The 27,172-nt window shown below is 37.7% G+C and overlaps 2 protein-coding genes across 3 annotated transcripts; both read right to left on the minus strand.

The window, feature by feature from the left end:
- Window positions 1-3,665: 3,665 nt before the first annotated feature.
- Window positions 3,666-7,033, minus strand: LOC131333064 (cytochrome P450 81Q32-like). Its single transcript, XM_058367386.1, has 4 exons — window positions 6,402-7,033; window positions 4,873-4,963; window positions 4,549-4,763; window positions 3,666-4,446 (listed from the first exon to the last, which is right to left on the minus strand). Exons 1-4 carry the CDS (start codon window positions 6,996-6,998, stop codon window positions 3,829-3,831), a joined length of 1,521 nt encoding a protein of 506 aa, XP_058223369.1. The 5' UTR covers window positions 6,999-7,033; the 3' UTR covers window positions 3,666-3,828.
- Window positions 7,034-9,255: 2,222 nt separating this feature from the next.
- On the minus strand, window positions 9,256-26,013 carry LOC131333079 (cytochrome P450 81Q32-like). 2 transcript variants are annotated; one of them, XM_058367413.1, is made up of 3 exons: window positions 25,354-26,013; window positions 11,421-11,720; window positions 9,256-10,149 (listed from the first exon to the last, which is right to left on the minus strand). In XM_058367413.1, the coding sequence occupies exons 1-3, from the start codon at window positions 25,951-25,953 to the stop codon at window positions 9,526-9,528; spliced, it is 1,524 nt and encodes a 507-aa protein (XP_058223396.1). In that variant the 5' UTR covers window positions 25,954-26,013; the 3' UTR covers window positions 9,256-9,525. The 2 variants fall into 2 exon arrangements, with proteins under 2 accessions (XP_058223396.1, XP_058223395.1); XM_058367412.1 differs by having other exon boundaries at window positions 11,421-11,726; window positions 25,354-26,012.
- Window positions 26,014-27,172: the final 1,159 nt, after the last annotated feature.

Consider the following 27,172-nt stretch of genomic DNA (forward strand, 5'->3'; position numbering starts at 1 on the left):
CTCAATAAATCTCTCTCTCTCTCTCTCCAAAACCCATATCAAACAACCCTAATTTCCATTCAATCTTGTAAAAATCAGCTCAATTTAAATCCAATCATTAATGGCCTGTTTGGCCTAAATTTAGTGGAAGGCTTTATGGTAATCTTGTTTAAGTTTTTTTGATGGATTCGCTGCCCAATTTCTATAATTAGTCATTTATCGCTATGATTTGAATCTAAAAATTAGATAATCATGACCAATGGAAAAAAAATCACGAAAACACACAAAAAAAGTTTAACAAAGACAGTGTTTTATTATCTTCAGAGTCATATTATTTAAAGTTTTTTCAACTTCGGTTTATGTTTTAATTGTTCTTTGATTCGTTAATCTAAAATATTAACAACAAACTAAATAAATGGTTCTCCAAATACTAACAATCCCAACCGTCTCTACAAATTATAGGTCAAACTGGCCCTAAGTACTTGCCTTTTTAAAATTCTCATCCATAAATTAATTAAAATCAAGGATTAAATTCTTGGACCATGCATGTCCTGTCATTAAATTGAGAAGGTTTTTTTTTTTTGCAATAACTGAAAGTCAAGGTCTACAAAATGAACGTCTCTGATCATCGAAATGAGACTCGGGATGAGTCGTGGCATTACAAATGGTAATGGTCACCCATTTTGGATGAGTTAACAAACTTGCTCTCAAAAGCAATGATTTGAAGACCGAGAGTTTCAACCACCCCCATTGATCCATAAAAGGAAATTCTTTGGTGGTCTCTTTACTCAACCAATACTCCGAAACAGCAAATTTTTGACCCGATTCGACACGCTAAGATTCGTGTCAAGACTCAAGAGTCTTCGGTCTTTAAAATCCTACCTCTCTCTTTCACGGCACGGTTCCCAATAAATTTTGAAGAGTCATTAATGTCACTTGAAGTTTACGGTAGCACTCGTCTATTTAAGATTTAGGTAACTAATGTAAAATAATTCGAACTAACACAAAATATATTTTTATAAGTAGTCAAAAAAATTCATAAATATGTCTTTGCGAACTGGGACACACCCATTTGCTACTGACCAGAATAATACGTAACAAATACGATAAAAAGTACTAGTACTAACTAATGAAGCGAAAAAGTACGCAACAAATTGAACCATAAAAATATACAGAACACATTGAATCGTAAAATTTTTAATTTAAGCATAAAGATGCATAACTTTATTTTTCTACGTACGGTATTCTTTATTTGAAGCCAAAAATAAAAAAAACGTAAAATAAACTAAAAAGTACGTAACGTAACGTATCGTAAATCAAAAAAATGTCTCGTAAACTTTTTCAAAGAAACATGTAATGAGCATAGATAAACTTAGATTTTAAATGACTTCTTTCCGCTACTGCTCCATTAGAAATGTTTATATTTTTCTGCGTTTGTACGGGTTATTTTTAGAAACGTACCAATTGTATATTTCTTGATTTTTCATAAAAGAATAATATTCCGGGACTAAGGAGAACCTTGTATTTTCTAGAGGGAAACATCTCGACTAGTAAAAGGTGTTTGAGAGTTTACTTTTTGACTTTCAATTTTTAACCTAAAAACTAACTTGCCAAACACCCTCTAAGTTTTAGAGCTGTTAAAACAAATCAAGCTACTCCAATTCAACTCATTATGGATGTTGGAAGCTTGGGTCATTGTGTAAACAAACAAACTTTACCACATCTAGCGGCGTTTCCACCAATCGACAAGTTGTAGATCACAATTTTTTGGTTGTCCTTATTTAATTTTTTTTTTCGCATTTGTTAGTTTTGAGCCGAACTTTTATAAATATTGGTTTGTCTCGAGAAGAGGAATCGGAAAAGTAAAATATTATGACTTTTACACAAGTATTTTTGGAAACATCTAAGAAAAAGTCCAAAAAACTAGCATTTTTCAGACCAAATCGCCACAATTTTTGAGGGTTAGAATCATCAATTTTTGAGGGGTATTAGGGGGGATTAGATATGGATACCTCAAACTCTAGCCATAGGTAAGACCCCCGAATCCCCTTTTCTCCGGTGTTACAAAAGAACGGGGGATAAAGAATACCCAGTCTCAATAGCTTCCCAAACCAGGACTAAGCCGTGGGCCTAGATATAAAAGAGGGGTATTGTTATCACCCCGTTCTAAGCCGGCATCCAAACGAGCCCTAAAGGTTCACTATTGTTGAACGTGGCCTAAACTTGGACATGAAGAGCTAAGCTTTTAACACCCCTTTGGACTGTGTGATTTGATGAAAAAAGAAAGTGCCATGATTTCTCACAATCTTTTATAAGAAATGGCGAGAAACAAAAAAAAAGTCTTGCATTTACACATTCCTCGTCATTCCTTACCCATTTATCCGAACAGGTGGTGAGAATCCCTTCCTCGTTCTTTTCTTTTCTCACTAAATCTCTCGATCCAAAGGGGTTGTAAGCATTAAAGTCAGCCCGGTCCCTTTAGATATGTCAACCCGGCCCTAATCAAGGCACTAAATCAATGAGCCCAATGACAGCCCAACCATTTTATGGGCCAACCTTCCACCCTTTCCTGACCCGAATGACATCCCGTCACCCTTGGGCCTTGACCCATCCAGCACTTCAAATCTCTCGGGCTTGATGCAATTCTTTTTCAGCAAATTACCTCTATCACCATTGAAAGCATTTTCTTGTAACTGGCCTATGGTAGAGGTGTCAAATGGGCCGGGCCATGTCGGTCCAGTCCGTTTAGTTTCATGTCAACCGTGCTTCGTGCCGTGCTTAGCTCGGCCCGTTTATTAGTCATGTCGGTCTATTTCAGAATATGCTTGGCCCGGCCTAGCCCATGGACATGCGTAAGTCTATGCCTCCAATTGGACTTTTTTTTTTTTTTTAATTGCTGTAAAGATGAAAATAGTAGTATAAAAAATGTGGTGCATAAATATCGTCATCGTATCATTGCTTTCGGTTTTTTTTTTTTTTTGGGGTAAGATGATTTCGTTTATGTTAGCATAACTAGGCATTTACTTCGTTCAATGCTTGAGATGATGAAGTGTGAATGCCTAGTTATGCTATATAAACCCGCGCCCATGCTATTGCTTATTAATAAAAGAAAGACTCACTATACACACATAAATTCTGAGTTTGAAATAAAGACAAGAAATTAGAGGGACAACTTGCTAGAGTGGGTCTCGAAATGTAAACTTGACTTAGATGCCAAAAATCATATGCACTCGGCAACAATTACTACTTGACATTTAACATCAATTATAATTCATGGCCGTAAAACTGTCCACGTTAGCTAACCTACTTAACTCTCAGCCTAACCACTTGACTCAAAAAATTAATCTCGAGTTAAACAATAGCTGCTCACTGTTCGTTATATACCGATTCCATTTTCTATGTCTCACCGATGTGGGATCCTATATAGCCATAGGCCGAGCTAAAACTCGCTTGAATTTTCTGGTGCGAAGGAATTTGATGGCTCAATAATTGAAACCAGGAATTTTATGGTTTGTTGCTTTATTTTTGTGGGGAGATTCTATTGAAATCTTTGGTTCTTGATTATATGAAGCAGTACAATACAGTAACTTCCCTTCCATGACCAAGTCTTTGAAAACTAGGCCTTACAATCAGATTGAGCTTGAATTGCAACCCATAGGGAAAGAAGAAGAAAGAAGAACCAAGGCTTATACAAACAGAGTTTTATGAACAAAATCGTTATACAGAATGTTGAGACTTGTTATGGTCGTTCCATTTCATACAAAACCCCAACCATCGATCGAGCGTTTTATTTTCAAACTTTCCATTGTCGCGTCGATTTGGTTGATTTATTCTGTTTGTGATATATTCTCAAAGTTGTGAAAGCAAATTCACCATGGCACGGCGTGGCCTACATTTCGCAACCAAGGGTTGAGCCTTGGGCGCAGTGAGACCCGACCCCTCGGTCATGTCGACCATCTCCTCCCCATCCCTCTCCCATTCAAAGCACTGGATGAGGGATCCTAACACCAAACCAATCACTCTCATAGCCAACCCTTCCCCAGGGCACCTCCTCCTCCCAAACCCAAATGGAATGAACGAAAACCCATCATCGTCTCTTTCACCCCACCTTTCGGGCTTGAATTTCGTGGGCTCGGGCCAAAGATCAGAATCATTTTGTATGGCCCAGATGTTCACCAACAGCATCGTGCCACGTGGGATGCGAAAGCCACCTACGGTGCATTCTTCGGATGATTCACGGGGTGCGTTCAAACGGGTAGGTGGGCACATTCGGAGTGTCTCTTTTATGATTTTGTGGAGGTAAGGAAGCTCGTTGAGGTCCGACTCTTCTAATAGTCTATTTTGCTCACCAATTCTACTCTTGATTTCCATATAAGCCTTTTTGAGGGTATCGGGATTGTTCAGTAGAAGTGATAATGCCCATTCTACTGTCCCAGCTGAAGTGTCGCTCCCTGTAATTAACATAACCTGTAGGCAAGTAATAGGCAATTGGTTGATGTAGAGTTGGAATTGTACACATTGTCCAAAAACTGTAAGGAAGAGAGAAAAAGTGATCGATCAAAACAAAACCTGCATCAATCCTCTGATAATTTCATCTGTATAATACTCCGGTTCGTTTTCCTGAAGCGACAACAGCACGTCAGTCATCGTCTTGCTCGTCTGCTGATCGCGAAAATTCTCGCTCTTCTTCTGCTTCCTATGCTCTTCAATCAAATCTTGCATGAACTTATCCCTCTTCTGGTGCAACACCTTCAACCTCTTAACAAGCCCATTCAGTCCAACCCAATGTCGACGTCTTGGTAGTTTTGGTTCATTCTTGTATCATTTGATGAAATCTGTATTGCCTTCGGGCTTTGAAATGAATTTGACATTATCAAAAAAAAAAAAAAAAAAAATTCAAGACAGGAAAGAAATCTCCTATATTCGCGCCCCCGCTCAATTCAAAACTCTCGGTCACCATCTCCTTGAACTTCCTTGTTTCATCCTGTTGATGAAAATACCAGAGTAAATCTAAACAGAAACACCGAGATCTAGCTCTTGTCATGCTCCATTAATATGAAAATATGTTTCCCCCAAGCATATCCAAAGGTGCAAAATAAGGCAGCCCATATGATCTACACCGACAACTTCGTTTAGGTTAAAGATTTCCAAATAGTGACCAAATATGTTTTTCTATGAAGTATAAACTATTTTTCTGGAAAAACATGTTCTACACAAACCCAAGTATGTGTGAGTATGCAGGAAGCAAGCAGCTAGTTGTTCCCAAGACGCAACAGATCCCCCTGTGCTTTTTTAAGTCCCGTTTAGTTGCATGAAAAGGATGAGAAAATCAATTTTACTCTAACTTTCTTTTGTATTCAGGTAGCAAAAGAGTTGTAGTACCTTCAACTTTCTCGTTTGGAAAAACCACTTTTCCGCGAAATACATTGTTTTAAATTAATTTTTTTTTTCAAAGTTTTCCTACAACAATATTCTTTGTCAACAGAACACAAAAAAAACATAGCTTTTTCGAGAAAACATCTTCCACACAAAATTCACAACCGTTTTTTAAAAAATTTCGGCACATATAATTCAATCATATTTATGTCATACTTACCTTTCATAGTCATACACGCCATTTTATTTCTGTAATAACATACTTGATTATAAAAGTACCACAACAATAATTGAGACGAGAGACATATGATTAGTTTTCTTGTTTTGCAAACACGAGAGATATATAATTATATGATTAGTTGAGAAACCACTGCTGCAGTTGGTTGTCTCCTTTCTCCCATGGAGGCTTCGGTTTGAGCCCCATGAGGGGCGCTGGGGCGGGCTTTGGGAGCCGACTATGGATAGCCTTTGAACCCTCTTGTGTTAACTCTAACATCCCACTAACCACTACTAATGTATATAATTAATATTGGCAAAGAAAAAGAAACACGAAAGTAAGAAGTTAAAATCCTAAAAATACCATATATTTTCGTTACTCTGGAAAGAAAAATGATAATTTTGCCATTTATTTCATCTTTTGCCACCACGCGGTCAGTGAGAGGGAGGAAATTGAGATGGAACGCTAACTATGGAGTTACAACTGACATCGTTAGCACTAGAGGGACGAAATTGAGATTCCAATGAAAAAACTAAAGGCTATTTCTTAACAAAAATGCTGCTCAACTATGCAACTACCAGTCGACCAGCAAACGGCAGCAGGTGTACATCATTTGAGCCGTTCGTTCGACAATTCAACGGTTCAAATTTTATCTCCATCGGATAGCATCTGAGTAGTTCATTTGTTGAAATGAAATCTGGACTGTTGAGTTACCGAACGGACTAGCAACAAGGAATCCAATAAGCTCTCTCACCAGCTCCGATCAAGTCAACGGGCTCTATACCAATTGCAAGAAAAGAAATCAAAACAAAAAACAGACCACAGTTACCTCCAAATCCGCCATTTTCTCCCCATAATACCTCTTCCCAGCAATCATCCTCATGATATTATTGAGCGTCATCTCAAACAACACCGTCTTCATCTCCACCGCAGCGAAATCCCCGTCCGAGCAGTTCCGATAAACCCGACCCAGAAGCCGCCGGACCTCGTCGACCCGAATCGTTTTAAACGTTTGGATCCGGTTGGCCGACAGAATCTCGGTTGAAACGAGTCTTCTCAGGTTCCTCCAGTGCTGGCCGTAGGAGGCCCACACGAGGGTGGTGTAGTTGTACCCGAGGTGCTTCCCGGCGAGCAGCTTGGGGCGGTTGGCGAAAACGACGTCGTTTTTGGTGAAACATTCCTCGGCGGCGGAAGGGGAGGAGACGAGGAGGACCGGGCGGGAGCCGAATCGGAGGGAGAGGATCGGGCCGTGGGTTTTGGAGAGGGCGGATAGGGTCCGGGGGAGCGGCTTTTTCAAGAGGTGCAAGTGGCCTAGTATGGGGAGGGCGGGGGAAGGGCTTGGCGGGAGGTTTTTGTATCTGTGGAGGAAGTGTTTGGCGAGGAAGAATGTGAAGATGAAGAGGAGGAAGATGTATGGGATGTCCATTTGGTTTTGGTTTGTAGCTTTGTGGTTTTCCCAATTCTAGAGAAGTATGATCATCAAATTTTGCTGATCGGAAATAATAGTTTCCATATATATATTTGCTATTGCATGTGCAAGTTGTTGGGATTGGTCTATCCAAAAGTCAATCATTGAAGTATTTTATTCGGGAATGTTTACCGTAGTGAATAAGTTATTAAGAAAGAATTTTTTTAATTAGTTTTTAGCTATTTTTGATAGTGAAAAAGTTGTGAATAAGTATATGTGAGTGAAAAAGTTGTTGATAAAGAAGTTGTTGTTGACAAGTTGTTAGTTAGTGTGAATGACAAGCTAAAATGTCAAAATTTATTGATTCGTGTGAAAGAGATGAAAACTTAGTGGAAACATGGCCTCAGTGGTTCGGGCACTGCCACCCCCTCTTGTGTCCCAATAGTTTTTTCCGTTACGTATTTTTATGGAATCTATACACCTAACAAAGTGGACTCTACATAAATGTGTAGTGTGAAGGGTGTTACGGACCTATACTTATATATTGTATCCAGTCTTCTCCTTCAAAATTTACAGAGAAGAAAAAGTGCTTGTACACTTTTATAGCAACAAAACAAACCTATATTCACTCTGTTTTTAGTGTTGCATTACTTTGGAGCTACTCTTATTATATTTTGAACATACAGGCAGTAAACTTTAACTGCACATAAAGCTTCTCGGAGGATCGCTAAATCTTGAGACCCCAATAGTTGACGGAAGCAGAAAGCGACTGCTTTATTTATTTATGGGGAGAGATTTGGTGGGCTTGAGCACCAATAGAATGGTTGTTTTCGACCAAAAACAAAGACTCTAATGACATCTTCTCTGATCACTCTTTGATTCTTGATTACGAAGTACTCCAATAGTCTGATACAGACCAAAAATGATACTGTAACAAATTCTGGCCGTCCAGATTTTAAGTAAATTATTTTGCGCGAATAATTTATTTATTCCCTGAGCGAATCTGAACCGTCCATTATAACAATGAACGGCTAGCGATCGATTGTGCAAAAAATTTTGCACTAATTTGGCTTTCATATTGCCAAGGAAATTGCCCTGCCATTGACCCTTGTGATCCCTAATTAGACCACCTGTTGCAGCTCCAGCTGTACCTGTACCCGTATCAAGATCTACCGCCCCATCCGCGTTGAGTTTGAAAACACCTATTGGAGGTGGTGACAATTAATTAACAAGAATGCTATTCCTCCTTTCTCTGCCTTGTTTGTTTCACCATCTAAAACCCTTCCCTTGATTGCGCTAAAATGATTTTGGTGATTTGAATAGGTTGGTTAGAACTCGAGTTGGAATCAAACAAACATTTCTTTCTGTGACACCAAATTTGTCAACAGGCAAAGGGGAAGATGAGGCTCCAATGTACCCCAGAATGGTGAGAACCAAGGATGCGTGTGTTTTTAGTGTCCCAAATATGGAAAGGATCCGTGACGTGGAAGAGAGGGAAATCAAGATTTACCCAGATTTCAGTTGCCTGTGGGCAATCACATAAGACATGGCAAGTATCCTCTTTGGTATCCTCACACAAATCGCAAAATATCACTTGATTTCGGAAAAAGAGGTCTTCTGAAAGCCATGGTCTAGTTTGATTTCGAAAAAAAGAGAACCTCTTCTGAAAGCCCATTGTCTTCGGCCTTAATGTTTGATGCTTCTTGGGGCTTCTTTGGTGAAGTCTATCACAATTGAATGAATGTTGCGGACTTGCGGGTTATTTTTTGGGAAGTGCCGTAGGTACGGGTAATTCAATATTTAAGACGGTCCTTGAAGTAGAGGAATATGAACACACAAATGTAAAAGCGAAACTATTATGAATTGTCAGTCCCTGACCTTTGCCAAGAAAGTTTGTTAGATTTGGAAAAAGGCCAACACCCATGATGACGCTCTTGCCAAGGAAGAATTGAATCCTTTGAATACAACAAGATATTTAGTGTGGCTTAGATCATCGTCAGTAGTGTGCTGTAGCCTGTAGGCACACAGGCAATGCTCTAGTACGATATGTCAAAATGCTCCATAGTAGAGAACCAACAGGCTCCAAGAAAATAATTATGAGCCTTTTTGCGCGAATCAGGTGAGTTGGGCCAGATTTCCTCTTGGGTTGCGGAGAAAAAAAAAACTTGCCTAGATCAAAATCGCTGCGGATCACGGATTGAATGCGGAAAACGGGCTGGACTGCAATGAACAGGATGACGCAGCGCAAGCGCGTGTGTAGGATCTGGATGACGTGTTGGGAGTTTTAAACTTCTAGGCCTTACATTCAGGTCGAGCTTGAATTGCAAACCAAAGAGGGAAAAAAAACAAAAGAAGAAGAAGAAAGAAGAACAAAGGAAATGCAAAGAAGTTGATGGGCAAAAAATCCTTATACAGAACTATGGGACTTGTTGTGGTCCTTCCTTCTGCTTCGAACCTCCACCATCAATGCCTTGTAATTTCAAGAGTTCCATTGTCGCGTCGATCGACTTGTGTGTTTATTTGGCACAAGCGTCCTGTTCGTAAATCATTCGCGCAGTTGAGAAAGCAGATTCACCATAGCACGGCGTGGCCTACATTTCGCGACCAAGGGCAGAGCCTTGGGTGTTGTGACCCCTGTCCCCTCGGTCATGTCCACCATCTCCTCCCCTTCTCTCTCCCATTCAAAGCACTGAATTACCGATGCTAACCCCAAACCAATCACTCTCATAGCCAACCCTTCCCCCGGGCACCCCCTCCTCCCAAACCCAAATGGAATGAACGAGAATCTAGCATCATCCATATCGCCCCACCTTTCGGGCTTGAATTTATTGGGCTCATGCCATAGCTCAGGATCATTCTGTATGGCCCAGGCATTCACCAACAACATTGTGCCACGTGGGATGCGAAAGCCACCTATGGTGCATTCTTGGGATGATTCATGGGGTAGGAGCAAATGGTTTGGTGGGCACATTCGGAGTGTCTCTTTAATGATTTTGTTGAGGTAAGGAAGCTCGTTGAGGTCTGACTCTTCAATCAGTCTGTTTTGAGTCCCAACGTGTTTTTCGATTTCGAAATATGCCTTTCCGAGGATATCTGGATTGTTTAGTAGCAACGATAGAGCCCATTCCATAGTTCCAGCCGAAGTGTCGCTCCCTCCTATTAACATAACCTGAAGGCATTATAAAGTATGTAATACACATTAGTTGTTGTAGAGCAGCGATGTCCATTGGTCAAAATTTCCGGAAATTCTCGGTAATAGAATTACGGGAAGCATCGATAGTTCAAGGTGAAGAGAATTGGGAATAACTTTTCCTAATTAGTCAAAGATATGAAGAGAAGGATTCCCAAATTGTAGACCCATCACAATAATATTGTTCATCAATTATTGTTATATAGGAAGTCTATAAAATAATCCCTTTGGGTTTTTCCTCTTCAAGAAATGAGGTTAAAAAAATAGTCCAAAATCAAATTTAATGGACCAAGTGAAATATTACGAAACATGAGGTCTCAAACTTTGAAAAACCAAACTTCACACTGTATTTTTATGCAAGCTCAGTGGAAAAAGACAAAAATGGGGGGGGGGGGGGGGGGAATCTTATAGTAAACAGATAGAAAGAAAGCAACTTATCTACGGATGTAATTGAGCGGCGGCGAGATTTTGTGAAGAAATATTCTTCAAAGTCGAGAAGAACACATAAATTGAGAAGAAAACCAGCAGAAGTTTTGATGTCGATTCTATCATTGACACGAAATAACGTCACAATTCAAGATGCCTTATTTTAGTACAGTTAGCTTAAATTAAAAATTATTCTTTCTTAGTTAGTACTGTACGTGCATTTCACAAATTTATAGTTTTTAGTATGTATTGACCACTACTAGCCGGCTCCACGTACCCAATTAAATTGTCTTCTAGGTGCTTTTCCATGTATACAATTAGGGGGCATTTTCACTAAAAATTTTGGACTACAAGTTATAGCACCTTGTTTAGTTGTTCATACTAACTCACAATTTCTTCCTCTTTATTTTCCCCTCTATTTTCCCTTTTGACCTGCTCATATACCATCTACAACTTATGGGTTAGTGAAAACAACTTGACATTTTTGGATAATAAGAAGTTGTTCATAACTTATTAGTTAGCGGAAAAACTATGCTTCAGAAGGGATTGGGAGATACTCCCAAGCACAGGGGCAGCAGTGTCGAGTGGCCGATCCGGCCGTTCATCTCGGCGGTCAACGGCTCGGATCTTGAAATGATTGGCTCAAATCTGTATACGCTTAGATTCAATTCAAGTTATCTGTGCCGAAATGAACGGCCGGATGCTGCTCGGCACCCACTTGGCAGCACACAGCAGCATCCCCGGGACCCTCCGGAAGACGTAAGGGAGAGAGGGAGAGAGAGGGAGAGAGAGAGAGAGAGAGAGAGAGAGAGAGAGAAACAAACCTGCATGATTCCACTGATAACTTCATCTGTGTAACACTCGGGTTCATCTTTCTTAAGCGACAACAGCACATCGACCATCGTCTTACTCCTCTGCTGATCATTCTCACTCTCGTTCTCTCTCCTATGCTTTTCAATCAAATCTTGCATAAACGTATCCCTCTTGTGCTGCAACACCTTCAATCTCTTGTCAAGCCCATTCAACCCAAACCAATTCAAGACAGGTACGAAATCTCCGATATTCGTCGCCCCGCCCAACAGAAAAGTCTCCGTCACCATCTCCTTAAACTTCCTTGTTTCTTCCTGTTGCTGAAATTGGAGTATCATAGTACATAGTGAAAGATGGTTAGTTTTCCAACTTGTTATGATCGAGGCGATCGATCGTCCCTGCAATAATCTGGGCTCCATTCTTTTTAGATTTTTGAAACTTTTTCTTTAGCTTTTCTTTGTAATTGTTGAGATTGATCATTCATTTCGACGAAAGAAAGCATAAAAACATAAAAATATGAATCGATGTTGAAAAAAAATTCATATGAGACGACATTTTAAACAAAACAAAATAGCTCTTTGTTTGTTTTTTTGTCTTTACTAAACATATTTTGCTTTCATGACTAATTACATTTTATAGACTCTTTTCGTTGCGACAAATTATTAATCCAAATGAGCTTTTTTTTTTTATGCTCTTTTCCATCAAACTATCAACTTTTCTTTTCTTTTTTTCTTCTTTTTAAAAAATTTTTAAACTACAAAAATCACCCATTTCCTCCTTAAACTATCCTAATTTCACCTATTGAGTCCAAAGAATGAGATTCGGATTCATTAAAGGAATAATTAGTTCATTAAGGCCTCGTTTGATAAAAGTATTAGAGGTGTGGGATTCTTAAGGAGATGAGATTAGGATTGGGATTAGTAATGACTAATGAGAAAGAATTGATAATGAAAAGGAATTGATAATAAGTATGTTTGTTTGGGATGAGATTAGATGATGGGTTATTAATATCATGTTTGTTTCACATGTGGTAGGATTGGATTGTTAGCAAACATTTTCATTTTTACCCTTATGCAAAACTGAAGGATAACATATGATTAAAAAAATTAATTATGACTCTTTAGGATAAAATGATCAAAAAAAATAAAATCTTCGTATCGGTTCAAACGGATTAAAAATTGGAGCACTTAATTTTTTAACCATATTTTTTAAATATATAAACAGTCTAAAAAAATTAAGTGCTCCAATTTTCAATTCGTTTGAACAGGTGCAAATATTTTATTTTTTTGATTATTTTATTCTAAAGGCTCATAATTAATTTTTGACTCTAGATCCCTCATATATGAGCCCTAAGGCCATCCACAGTGGTATAATCAAAAGCCAATTATTTTTAAAGTTAACAATGTTAATTTGTGTAAAAGATGGCTCACAATAGTATAATCAAACTTAGCAACATCCTTAGAAATAATCAAATTTTAGGCTTTGGATAACCAAAACTAGCAACATTTTTCAATAATCAAAATTTTTTGATCTCACATCACATAAGTTAACTAGTTCTAAAATTTGTATACATGCATTTTTCAATTGATATTTTCTTCTTTTCTTCGCCAACTTTATATCTTCTCCATTTTACCCACAAATTATTTTCCTTTTTTTCCTTCCAAAAGTGAAGTTCATATCTCTTGATCATCTACAATTCAACCCATCGTCGCTGGATTATGGTATTTAACTTTTCTTTCTCGTTTCTATTTTTTCCCCCACAAATAAAATTCCTAATAGGAGAAAAGGAAGTCACCGATTTTTCTCCAAAATTAAGGGAGGGAATTGATATAGCCCAAAAAAAACGTAAATGAAGAGAAGTAAATGACGGGAAACAGAGGGGGAGAGTGAGAGTGAAATTATTGTGGATTACTTATTTTGGTTATGAACTAGAAGCGACCATTGTGAATCTTAACATTAGTAAGCTTAGTAACCTCTTAAATGAATAATCAAAAGCTGATGTGTCAACTTTTAATTATCCATTTTTTATTATACCACTGTGGATGACCTAAGATGTCATAGAACCAAACAAAGAATAATTAGTTGAGAAAGTCATGGGTACTTTCGTCATTGTATTGGAGGGACTCCGGATTGGATTGATAATACCATGTCTTATGCGGTATTAGTAATCCACCTTACTCCCAGAACTCACGATCCCATGGGTAAGTTAGTCTGGCCATTGAGAGTGAAAGCAAACGAAGAATTAGTAGTCCAATCCCATTAATAGTCCAATCCCATGGCCGGAGCCGATTGTCAAACGGGGCCTAAAGGACTAATTGGACTAATAGGTGGGATTTGGATAGTTTCAAGACGAAATGGGTGGTTTTAATTGTAACGCCCCGAATTTTGGAGACGTTAAAAGGATAATTTCATTAAAAATTTAATGGAGTTTGACTCAATATTATAGCATAATTCTCAAAAGAGTACTTTTATTTAACAAAAGGAGGGGTAAACTAGGGTTCCTATCTACTGCTCTGCCTCTTCTTCCATTCTGACCAGCTCTTCGGCTCCAAAAGCTTCCAAGGTGTAGAGTTCACCCTATTCGTCAATAAGATCTGACACATTATACCAGTGTCGTCACCAATATAATATGTCAAGGTCACCAAAAGGTAACACTGTGAGCCACAAAAACTCAATAGAGTAACTCATACCCACTATCCCTTAACTTAAAAACAAATGATCACAAATTCAATAATTTCCACATAGCTCATACATATTCGACAAAACAGTTAACAATGACACATCCGCATTCACTATTCAACTAACGTTGGTGTCCATGATTTTTTGAGTTTCTTCTACGCGATTTCTCGTAGACCGTGTCACTAGTTTCACCTTTCATTAACTAAATCAACATTTTCAAAATCGTCATCTTAACACACCCAACCTCGGTTCTGCCATTCCGGTCTCCCGAGTATCCTCACAATGGTTCCGCCACACTGGATTCCCATTGGCACACAAAACTTTGCATTGGCTCCTCTCTGCGGATAACTAAGCTATATTACCAATGAAGCTACCGGCCACGTCTGGCCCCATTGGCAATCTTCACAATGGGCTACCAAGTCCGGCCACATTGCGAGTTCTCATTCACACAAAAGGCTACCAAGTCCGGCCACGTTGCGGTTTTCGCAATCCACACGATGGGCTACTAAGTCCGGACACATCGCGGTTTCCACACACACAATAGACTACCAAGTCCGGCCACATTGCGGTTTCAAACATACATTGCCATTAACACACCCTATGTGTCATATTTCTACTTTCTCAGTTTCTGTCTCTCGTTTTCATGCAACGACTCCGCGGTAGGACTTTTCACATATGTAATCATAAATCATTCATTGTAATCTTGAAACTAAACTAGCAAGATTATCCAACTCTATATTACTAATCATACTCAAATCACCACTTCAAATATAACGCCACATGTACGGACGTCTTTGGAGTGAAAATCACTTATGCTTTACAACAAGACATGTAATGCAAGCAATTCATGTATACATGCTCATAACCATTCTAAAGATCAAAATATGAATACTTCTACCAAACGATAAAGTCTTATCTTTCAAAAATTGTACTTTCTTCATATGTGGAAAGTTCAAAACAACATATATTTATTAGAGTAAAAGTTGATTATTCCAACATGCTCATATTTCCATTAGCGAAAACAAATTTGTTAATTATCATGCATTCCAAACCTTATAGGTGAAATATAACCTTATATACTTAAAGAAAATAGTTAGGGATATTCTACGTATACTTATAGATAGGGGATAAGGATAATCTACCGTTCTTCTTAGCGGTAGAGCGGCTACGGAAAGGTAAGTCGGCGGTCGAACGAAGTAACTTCTTACGGTAAGCTTCCGGTAGTTTCGAAAGAGAAAGGTTTCTTTCGAAACTTGTTTTTGACTAAACTACTTAAACTTTTTGGATCGAAAGGGTAGTCTAGTGGTGGTTTAATGGCGGCCTAAGATGAGTTTCTTGAAGAACACAAGAAGAACTCAAGAACAACTCAAAAGCAAGAAGAACAAAGAACAATTGCAAGGATTCTAGAGAGAGAAGTTGAATGGGTGGAGGTGTGTGTTGAATGGCAAAGATGGGGTGCTAGTTATAGCTAAACTAACTTCTATTACCCAATGAATAAAATTTTTCCTAGCAAATATTGTCCAATGGTTAAAAGGGTAATTATGAAAGGTATATATGGTCTTGTCTAATCAAGCTTTTCATGCATTCCAAGACTTGTCAATCCAACTTAGGTGTAAGAATAGATAATTATGAAGATTTTCTAAGATTTAAAGGCAATCCTAGGTAATTATAACATAGGTTGGTAAGTCTTGCAAGTAAGAAGGAAATTATGGCTAGACTAATGTGTAGTCTTCCCATGTTTAGTCAATCCTAGGCTAGGTTATAGTCAATTTCTAAGATGATTAAAGACTAGGTAGTGTGCTTGAAATAGTATAGGAATGAGTTGTCATGAAGTACTTAGGTTGAGTGTGAGGTTGGTCAAAAAGAGTTAGCTTGTTTGAGTGTACAAAATCACATGCACCACACATACACACATTCTCTCTCTCTCTCTCTCTCTCTCTCTCTCTCTCTCTCTCTCTCTCTCTCTCTCTCTCTCTCTCTCTCTCTCTAGTACTAGGTGTATATATATAGATGTATATATCTACATATATGGTTATATATGAGTACACTTAGGTACTAAATAGTCTAGGATGGGAGGTGATGAGTGACAAGGCTTAGGTTGCTTCTTTTGGAAGCAAAAATATGACTTCTTTTGGTAGTAAAATGATGGCATGAGTTGTCTTGTCAAATATATAAACACATTGGCAAATCTAGCTTCCATTATCCAAGGAACAAAAATTCCCCTAACATTTATTATCCAATGGGTAAAGGAATAATAATGATGACTAAGGTTAAAATGACTAGACATAGAGTATAATGATGACCTCTTTAGGTCTAAAAGGTTCAATTAGGGTTGAAGGGTGTTGAAAAATGTATGCATTATAATTTGTGAAAATTTATATGCATCTCTATTAATTATTTTGATGATTAATTCAATGATATTTTTATTCGGCAAATACAAAATTTTCGAAAAGTCGATTCCCGAATTAAATATTTTCGTGACCTTGAAATATAGCATAAAGTCTCTTGGATTCATGATTTATATTTACAAAGACTTTATTGAGCTCAATACATGCTTTAACGGTTTATTTAGATGAAATTGTGAGCCACAGGTTGACGAACCGGCTGACAAGCCGGCTGTCTGAACAGAAAGCTGTGATAACCGGACGACCACCCGGATGACCACTCTTTCAAACGGCTAGTTTCCAACGGCTAGTTTCAAACGGCTAGTTTCCAACGGCTAGTTTCAAACGGCTAGTTTCCAACGGCTAGTTCCAACGGCTAGTTTCCAACGGCTAGGAAGCATATGGATGACTATATAAGGCATCAAGAACTCATTAATGAGTACATACACAAGCTACAACATTCCATATTATTGCAAGAGCAAATTCTCAAAAGATCAAAGCCAAAAATTCTCATTGTTCTTCCACTTTCATATTATTCTTGAGAGAAAATTTGTACAAGTCGTGAGCGATAATTTTCATACCTTCTTCACATACTTGTATTTCCTAAGTGAGTGTTTGAGTCAAACACTTGAAAGCTTAGAAGACCAAATTCGGGTTGGAATTTGGGTGTTATTGTTTTTGAGAAGTTTTCGGAGAAAATTCTTGCGGTTGTGCTAGCTCCTCGGGAAAGCTAGAGGCATTCGGTTCTTGTAAGCACCCGCAAGACTTACAAGTTGTAATCTTTTAAAGATTAGTCTAACCTTCAAGTAATTGCTTGAGGAGAAGTGGAGTAGGGCCGGACCGTGGACAAATCCGGACCGAACCACTATAAACGGGTTCTATCTCTCTATCTCTCTATTTTGATTGCATACTTATTGTTTGCATATATTGTTAGAGATAAATTTTTATTGGTAATTATTACTAGCAATCCTATTCACCCCCCCTCTAGGTTGCATAATTTGGGTAACAATTGGTATCAGAGCCTCGGCTCTTGTTTGTAGATTTAACAATCTAAGAGTTAAGATCCATGGCAACCACTAGTAATGTTTCTTGTATCGAAGGTCAATCATCCAATAGACCTCCCTTGTTCACCGGAGAAAATTACTCTCATTGGAAAAATAGAATGATGATCTTTATTCAATCCACGGATTATGATCTATGGAAAATTATCAAAAATGGTCCCATTATTCCTACTAAGAAAGTTGGAGAAGAGACTTTGCCTAAACCAGATTATGAGTGGAGTCATTTGGAAAAGGCTTCAATAGAAAAGAACTATAGAGCTATGAACCTTCTTTTTTGTGCTATTACTCCCAATGAATATGATTGTGTTTCCGCATGTGAATCGGCTAAAGAAATATGGGATAAGTTAGAAATGTCACATGAAGGAGATAGTCAAGTTAAGGAGTCCAAAATTGATATTCTTGTGCATAGCTATGAGCTCTTCAAAATGAAACCGGATGAATCTATATCTCAAATGTTTGCTAGATTTGCTAGTATTACTAACGGTTTAAAAGCTCTTGGAAAGATTTACAGTCAATCCGAAATGACAAGGAAGGTGCTCCGTTCCATGCCAACCAATTGGGACACTACCACCTCCATCATCCTACAATCCAAAGATTTCTCAACATACACGATGGACAAGCTCATGGGATCTCTCATGACGGAGGAAATGCATCACAACCTCAAGGGTGAAAAAGAGAAGAAAGTTAAGGATCTTGCCTTCAAAAGTACAACAAGCAAATCAAAAAGCAAGGAGGATTCAAGCAACGAAAGTGAGGATGATGAAATGGCGCTCATCACAAAAACGTTCAAGAAACTCCTCAAAAATAGAGCATCTCACAAAGGCAGAGGATTTTCAAGAAAAGATGGAGGCAAAGAAGAAAATAGTAAAAAGGATCCAATCATTTGCTACGAGTGCAAGAAGCCCGGCCACATCAAAAGTGAATGTCCATATGCCAAAAAATATTCAAAGAAGGACAAAAGGAGAGCTATGATGGCCACATGGGACAATAGTGACGATAGTAACTCCGATGAGGACGATGAGCAACAAGAGGTCGCTAACTTGTGTTTCATGGCCATCGAAGAAAACGAGGTAGATCTCGACTCATCCTATTCCTTTGATGAATTGTTTATTGCCTATAAAGAGTTGAAAGTAGAATTTGAAAAGGTTGTTTCTAAAAACAAATTTCTTAAAAAGGTTGCTAAAGATCTCTCACTAGAAATGGATGATTTAATTGAAGAGAAAGATATTTTGGAGGAAGAAAATGAAAGTTTAAGAACCTCTTTGGCAAAAGAAAAAGAGTATTTGAAGGATACTTCCAAAAACGAATCTTTAGAAAAACAAATTGATGATTTAACTAATTCTCTTTCAAAACTCACTAATGGAAAAGAAAGTTTAGACATTCTTCTTGGAAAACAAATGGTTTCTTTTCACAAGGCCGGAATTGGTTATAATCCCACTCAACACAAAAATCTTTTTGGAAAAGATGTTCCTCCTTCTAGCCATTCTAAATTGACATGTCATTATTGTGGTAAAATTGGTCATATTTCTCCTACTTGTCCTATGAAAGGATACTCATCTTCTAATGCAAAAAAGGTCTGGGTTCCTAAGAACCGTATCAATGCTAACCTTCAAGGACCCAAGATGATTTGGGTACCAAAAGTCAAGAAATGATGTGCTATTGTAGGTATGCTTCAAAAGTTCTCTCAAGGAAGGAAGTTGGTACCTTGATAGTGGATGTTCAAGACACATGACCGGTGACAAGAGGGCTTTCAATTCTCTTTCGCCTAAAGATGGTGGACATGTCACATTTGGAGACAACAACAAAGGCAAAATCATAGGAATCGGTGATATAGGTAATTCTCCTATTATTGAAGATGTTTTACTTGTTAGTGGTTTAAAACACAATCTTCTTAGCATAAGTCAATTATGTGATAGAGGAAATCGTGTTATCTTTGAAAAATCCAAATGTATCATTGAAAATGTCAAAAGCAACAAGACACTCTTCGTTGGACAAAGACTTGAAAATGTATATGTTTTTAATCTCAATGATTTAAGTAATTGTGATATAAAATGTTTTTCCGCTTTGAGTGAAAATAGTTGGCTTTGGCATAGGCGCTTAGGACATGCAAGTATGGATGCTATTTCAAAACTCTCTAGAAAAAATTTGGTAAAAGGTCTTCCTAAAATCAAATTTGAAAAAGATAGACTTTGTGGTCCTTGCCAACAAGGAAAACAAACCAAGGTTTCTTTTAAGTCCAAAAATGTTGTTTCAACTACTAGACCTTTGCAATTACTTCATATGGATTTGTTTGGACCAACTCGCTCTCCAAGTCTTTGTGGAAACTATTATTGTCTTGTTGTTGTTGATGATTTCTCTAGATATACATGGGTGATGTTCCTAGCTCATAAGAATGAGGCTTATCCTAATTTCACTAAACTTTGTAGAAGAGTTCAAAATGAAAAAGGATTTGTTATTTCTAACATTCGTACGGATCATGGAAAAGAACTTGACAATTCTTTATATGAAAAGTTTTGTGATGAACATGGTATTGGTCATAACTTTTCTGTACCTCGTACTCCTCAACAAAATGGAGTAGTTGAGAGAAAGAATCGTACTTTGGAAGAAATGGCCCGCACTATGCTTTGTGAAAACTCTTTGCCAAAATATTTTTGGGCGGAAGCCGTTAATACCTGATGCTATATTTTGAATCGAGTTTTAATTAGGCCTATCCTCAAGAAAACTCCTTATGAGCTTTGGAATGGTAGAATACCCAACATCAATTACTTTCATGCCTTCGGTTGTAAATGTTATGTATTAAACAATGGAAAAGATAACTTGGGTAAATTTGATTCAAAATCGGATGAAGGCATCTTTATTGGTTACTCTCTTACTAGCAAAGCATATAGAATTTATAATAAGCGCACTAATCTTGTTGAAGAATCTATTCACGTTTCCTTTGATGAATCTAATCCTTGTGCTACTAAGGATGTTGTTGATAATGATGACTTAGAGATTACACATAAGATTCATGACTTGACAATTCAAGAAAAAGTTGATGGTGATACTCAAGTAGAAAGCTCTCAAATCAAAAAAGATGAAGTTATTAATCAACCTCAAGATGCCATGGGAGACAACCAAGATCTTTCCAAGGATTGGAGATTCGTGCAAAACCATCCAAAGGACTTGATTCTTGGAGAAGTTTCGAAAGGGGTAACCACTCGCTCGTCTCATAGAAATTTTTGTGAAAATCAAGCTTTTGTTTCTCAAATTGAGCCTAAAAACTTTCCGGAAGCTCAAGATGATGAAAATTGGATTTTGGCCATGCAAGATGAGTTAAATCAATTTGAAAGGAATAAAGTTTGGGCATTAGTACCTAAGCCTCTTGATCACACTATTATAGGTACTAAATGGGTTTTTCGTAACAAGCTAGATGAATCCGGAAATATTGTTAGGAATAAAGCTAGACTTGTTGCTCAAGGTTATAATCAAGAAGAAGGTATTGATTTTGAAGAAACTTTTGCACCGGTAGCTAGATTAGAGGCTATTCGCATATTACTTGCCTTTGCATCTTTCAAAAATTTCAAGCTTTATCAAATGGATGTGAAAAGTGCATTTTTGAATGGGTTCATAAATGAGGAAGTTTATGTCAAACAACCTCCCGGCTTTGAAGATCATGTATACCCCGATCATGTTTTTAAACTCTCAAAAGCTCTATATGGTTTGAAGCAAGCACCACGTGCATGGTATGATAGACTTAGTTCATTCTTGCTTGACAATGGCTTTACTCGTGGAAAAATTGATACTACTCTTTTCATTAAAGCCAAAGGTAAAGATATGCTCATTATTCAAATATATGTTGATGATATTGTCTTTGGTGCCACTAATGATAATATGTGCAAAGAGTTTGCTAAGTGTATGCAAGGTGAGTTTGAAATGAGTATGATGGGGGAGCTTAACTTCTTCCTCGGACTTCAAATCAAGCAAACTAATGAGGGGATCATAATCAACCAAGCCAAGTATGCGAAAGAACTTATTAAGAAGTTTGGCATGGAAGGATCAAAGCCAACGAGCACACCAATGAGCACATCAACTAAGCTAGACAAAGATGAGAATGGTAAGGCCGTCAATGAAAAGATGTATCGAGGTATGATCGGCTCATTACTTTATCTCACGGCAAGTAGACCGGATATAATGTTTAGTGTTTGCATGTGTGCTAGATTTCAATCATGTCCTAAAGAATCGCATTTAAAAGCTATTAAACGTATTTTTAAATATGTTGCCGGTTCTCATGACTTAGGATTGTTTTATCCACGTGGAGCTGCATTTGATTTAATTGGTTATTCGGATGCGGATTTTGGAGGTTTCAAAGTTGATCGTAAAAGTACAAGTGGGACTTGCCAATTTCTAGGGCACTCTCTAGTGTCTTGGCATAGCAAGAAACAAAATTCCGTAGCTCTATCTACCGCCGAGGCGGAATATGTAGCGGCCGGAAGTTGTTGTGCCCAAATATTGTGGATCAAACAACAAATGGAGGATTTCAATTTGCAATATGATCATATTCCTATTAAATGTGATAATACTAGTGCAATTAGCTTAACCAAGAATCCAATTCAACATTCTCGAACAAAACATATTGAGATTAGACATCATTTTATAAGAGATCATGTTCAAAAAGGGGATATTGAACTTAACTTTATTAGTACCGACAAGCAATTGGCGGACATTTTCACAAAACCCCTTGGTGAAGAACAATTTTGTTTCATTCGACGAGAACTCGGCATGTCTAATCATTTATGAAAAAGTTGTGTTCTTGATGTCAAAAGTTTTTTTTTTGGATTCAATGTTGAGTTGATTGAATTCGTAAATATCATACTTGATGAAGAGTACAAATGATCTTGATAAAGAAATCACCCTCCAAACATTTTATCATATGTTTCATTTTCCTGTGTTTGGTATGCAGAAAATCAGTTTTATGGTCTTTAATGCTACTCCTCTTAAACGTTTTCTGGACTTAACCTGCATTTGTCAGTCGGATGTCCAAGCGGATGTCCAACCGGACGACCGTGAGGTTGAGACTTATTCAAGCTTTTGCGTTGCTAACTCTGATTTATTAAGTCTGTTACACTTAGTTTGTATGAACTTCATGGCTTAGTGCTTAAATTGTCTCTTATATACTTCGCCGATATGAATTTCTTGTCTCTAAGCTTGCAGGGATAATCATTCTCGGTAATACCCCTCGCATTCTTTAAAAAACTCTCTTTTAGGGGGAGCATGTCTTAAGGGGACACAACAATAAACACCCGAACACAATTTTCTTCCCCTATTCTTGTTCTTTTCGGCGCCACCCCTATTCTTGTCCTATTCGGCGCCGCATCCCCTATCCTATCTCTATTCGGTGCCGCATCCCCTATTATCTCTCTTTCGGCGCAGCAATTCAATCAATTCGGCGCACCATTTCAAACACTTCGGCGCAGCATTTCAAACAATTCGGCGCAGCATTTCAAACAATTCGGCAATCTCATACTCTATAAATTCAACAACACTCTCTCTATCTCTTCATCTATCTATCTTTCCTTCTCTCTCGGCCTAAATCTCTCATCAAGCAATGGCAAACATACCGCAAGGGTTACCGTTTGAGTTTTACGAAAGAGATGCCGAACGAGCAGAGTTCAGGTTGTTTATCCAAACCATTTGGATGCAACTCTTTATCTTCATTCTGCTGTGTGCGTTACTTACCATGAGAATACCACCATGGTTCGGATGGAATGTAAATGTGGATACTCTGTGGTATTGGATTGGCATTATAGCTGCCGTTGTAGCAGCCATTATTCGAGAATACGAAAATCAAGGACGCCAAGCTCTCAATGAACGAAGATAGAGTGCTACAGGGCAAGAGCGGCATGGTGCTGGAACCATGGCCCTATTGTTTTTCTCTTTTTAGTTTTTTTTTTATGATGTCACAGGGGGAGAAAAAGCCAAGTTTTAATTGATCTATCTTGCCATTTTGGGCAAATTTAAAAAATTGCTTGCTATGATCTGATGATTATTGCTATTACTCGTTGATCATAGATAACTGCTTTGGTGCATGTATTAAGGGGGAGATTGGCATAACTCCTACTTGAATAAAAACTATCATTTTGTGTCATCATCAAAAAGGGGGAGATTGTTGAAAAATGTATGCATTATAATTTGTGAAAATTTATATGCATCTCTATTAATTATTTTGATGATTAATTCAATGATATTTTTATTCGGCAAATACAAAATTTTCGAAAAGTCGATTCCCGAATTAAATATTTTCGTGACCTTGAAATATAGCATAAAGTCTCTTGGATTCATGATTTATATTTACAAAGACTTTATTGAGCTCAATACATGCTTTAACGGTTTATTTAGATGAAATTGTGAGCCACAGGTTGACGAACCGGCTGACAAGCCGGCTGTCTGAACAGAAAGCTGTGATAACCGGACGACCACCCGGATGACCACTCTTTCAAACGGCTAGTTTCCAACGGCTAGTTTCAAACGGCTAGTTTCCAACGGCTAGTTTCAAACGGCTAGTTCCAACGGCTAGTTTCCAACGGCTAGGAAGCATATGGATGACTATATAAGGCATCAAGAACTCATTAATGAGTACATACACAAGCTACAACATTCCATATTATTGCAAGAGCAAATTCTCAAAAGATCAAAGCCAAAAATTCTCATTGTTCTTCCACTTTCATATTATTCTTGAGAGAAAATTTGTACAAGTCGTGAGCGATAATTTTCATACCTTCTTCACATACTTGTATTTCCTAAGTGAGTGTTTGAGTCAAACACTTGAAAGCTTAGAAGACCAAATTCGGGTTGGAATTTGGGTGTTATTGTTTTTGAGAAGTTTTCGGAGAAAATTCTTGCGGTTGTGCTAGCTCCTCGGGAAAGCTAGAGGCATTCGGTTCTTGTAAGCACCCGCAAGACTTACAAGTTGTAATCTTTTAAAGATTAGTCTAACCTTCAAGTAATTGCTTGAGGAGAAGTGGAGTAGGGCCGGACCGTGGACAAATTCGGACCGAACCACTATAAACGGGTTCTATCTCTCTATCTCTCTATTTTGATTGCATACTTATTGTTTGCATATATTGTTAGAGATAAATTTTTATTGGTAATTATTACTAGCAATCCTATTCACCCCCCCTCTAGGTTGCATAATTTGGGTAACAAAGGGGTTTATAAGGCTCAAAAACGGTCAAAAAGGTTCATTTAGGGTTAGGGAATTGTAACTAGGTGGATTGGTAATTCGGTTTCTCCAACTAATCGGTTAGAAACTAACCCTACTTGCCATGTAGAATTTCTAACCAAGAAATATAAATTTTAAGGACTAAAATCTAATTATGACGGATTATTAGAAATTAAAGGAATTTTTAAAAGTAAAAACAAGTAATTAAAACAAAATTTAAATATTTAACGAAAATTTTTTATTTACTGAAAATCAGGGTCGTTACATTAATAGTTTCAAAACAAAGTAGAAAAATAAGTGATAGTTTGATTATTATAAAAATTAAAAAACGATGAACAAAACACACAATAGGTGAGATTATGATAGTTTAAGGTTTGGGAGAAGCTGGCTAAAGTATTTTTGGGTTTTTTTGTTTTTAAATATTTTTATCCCTCATGAACAAACTCAATCCGTTGAACAAACCTTAGCCAACCTCCAAACTTAATCCGAACCTTAGCCAACCTCCAAACTTAATCCGATGAACAAACCTTAGCCAACCTCTCCAAAATATGGCGTGAATCTTATAAAAATTCAAAAACGATGAACAAAACACACAAAACGAAACAGATTAGCGAGGCCTTACCTCCAAACCTCCCATTTTATCCCCATAATATCTCTTTCCAGCAATCATCCTCATCATATTATTGAGCGTCACCTCGAACAACACCGATTTCATGTCCACCTTAATATAATCCCCATCCGAGGAACTTCTATAGAGCCGACCCAGAAGCAACCGGACCTCATCGAACCGAATGGTCTTCAACATCTGGATCCGGTTCGCCGACAAAATCTCAGTTGAAGCGATTCGTCTCAAATTCCGCAAGTGCTGGCCGTAGGAGGACCATATGATGGTGGTGTAGTTGTGCCCGACGTGTTTTCCGGCGAGCAGTTTAGGGCGGTTGGCGAAAACGACGTCGTTTTTGGTGAAGCATTCTTCGGCAGCGGAAGGGGAGGAGACTATGAGGACCGGGCGGGAGCCGAATCGGAGCAGGAGGATCGGGCCGTGGGTTTTGGAGAGGGCGGCTAAGGTTCGGGAGAGTGGTTTTTTCAGGAGGTGCAAGTGGCCTATTACTGGGAGGGAGGGGAAAGGGCTTGGTGGTAGGTTTTTGTGTTTCTGGAGAAGGTGTTTGGTGAGAAAGTATGTGAAGAAGATGAAGAGAAGAAAAATGTATGGAATCTCCATTGATTTTGACTGAAGCTTCGAGCTCCGGGGTTTCACATCTTAATATAGCAGTTATCAAGTTTAGTTGGGGTGCACGTAATCACTCCTTAATTATGAAAATAAACAGAGATTGAATTCCATCTGCAGCGTCAAAAACTATGGGTTTTTCATCACCATCATTTTGGCCCACACGGTGCGTTAACTGCGGATCTAAACCGTTTATCTTGTAGGGTCAGCAGAGTACCATATTCTCATTCAAAAAATTCGCTCCATCGAACATCGATAGGTGTATCAAAATTTGAATTTTGGTTTATGAAACGAATGGTCATGAAAAGCTTCACTTGATAGGATCACACCGTCCATTTTATAAACTAAAATTTAACTTTTGATTGACCTATTGATATCTAATCAATCTGGTTTTTTTTTTTTTTTTTTTTTTGCGTGAATATGATACACTATGAGTCCTACAAGATGAAATGTTCGAATTTTACCAATAACTGCATGGTGGGATCTATAATGGGCTGTGGGGGGAAAACCCACTATTTCTACCACTGGCGAAAAGAATTTAATCACAAACAAAATTTAACAATATGATCGTCACATGGTTGACCAGAAATTGAACTCTTATTGAACCGTTTATGTTAGGGTGCGTTCTTATGAACTTAATTTAAACTTAATTTAAATTTGAGAATTTTTTCATTTTTTGAATTTATTTCGCATTTAGTTTTGCGCCAAACTTTTGTCAGCTATTGATTTGTCTCGACAAATGAAATAGAACCCAAGTATTTTGAGAAATAACCACTTTTTAGTGCAAAAAGTCACTTTTTGACTTTTTAAGCTAAAAATTGGTTATTTCTCAAAATACTTGGGTAAAAGTGAAAAAAAAATTACTTTTTCGATTTGTCTCGTTGAGGCGAATCAATTACCCACAAAAGTTTGGCGCAAAATTAACAAATGCGAAAAAAATTCAAATAAGGACAAAATTCTCAGATTTAAGTTAAGTTCATAACAATGCAACCTTAGTATAACGAGAGCTGTCTTTCACCAATTATATATGTTATGATTTGAACATAATATGAAAGCTATCTTTCACCAATGATATTCAACTCTTATATATTGAACATGATATGAAAGCAATCTTTCACCAATTATATATGTTATGACAACCAGGGGAATGAACTCTAAGGCGGTGTTCCATTTTTTTGAAAAACTTTTTTTTTTTTAAAAAATGTAATTTCAA

This window comes from Rhododendron vialii, chromosome 7a (genome assembly GCF_030253575.1).
Source record: "Rhododendron vialii isolate Sample 1 chromosome 7a, ASM3025357v1".
NCBI classification, from domain to species: Eukaryota; Viridiplantae; Streptophyta; class Magnoliopsida; order Ericales; family Ericaceae; genus Rhododendron; species Rhododendron vialii.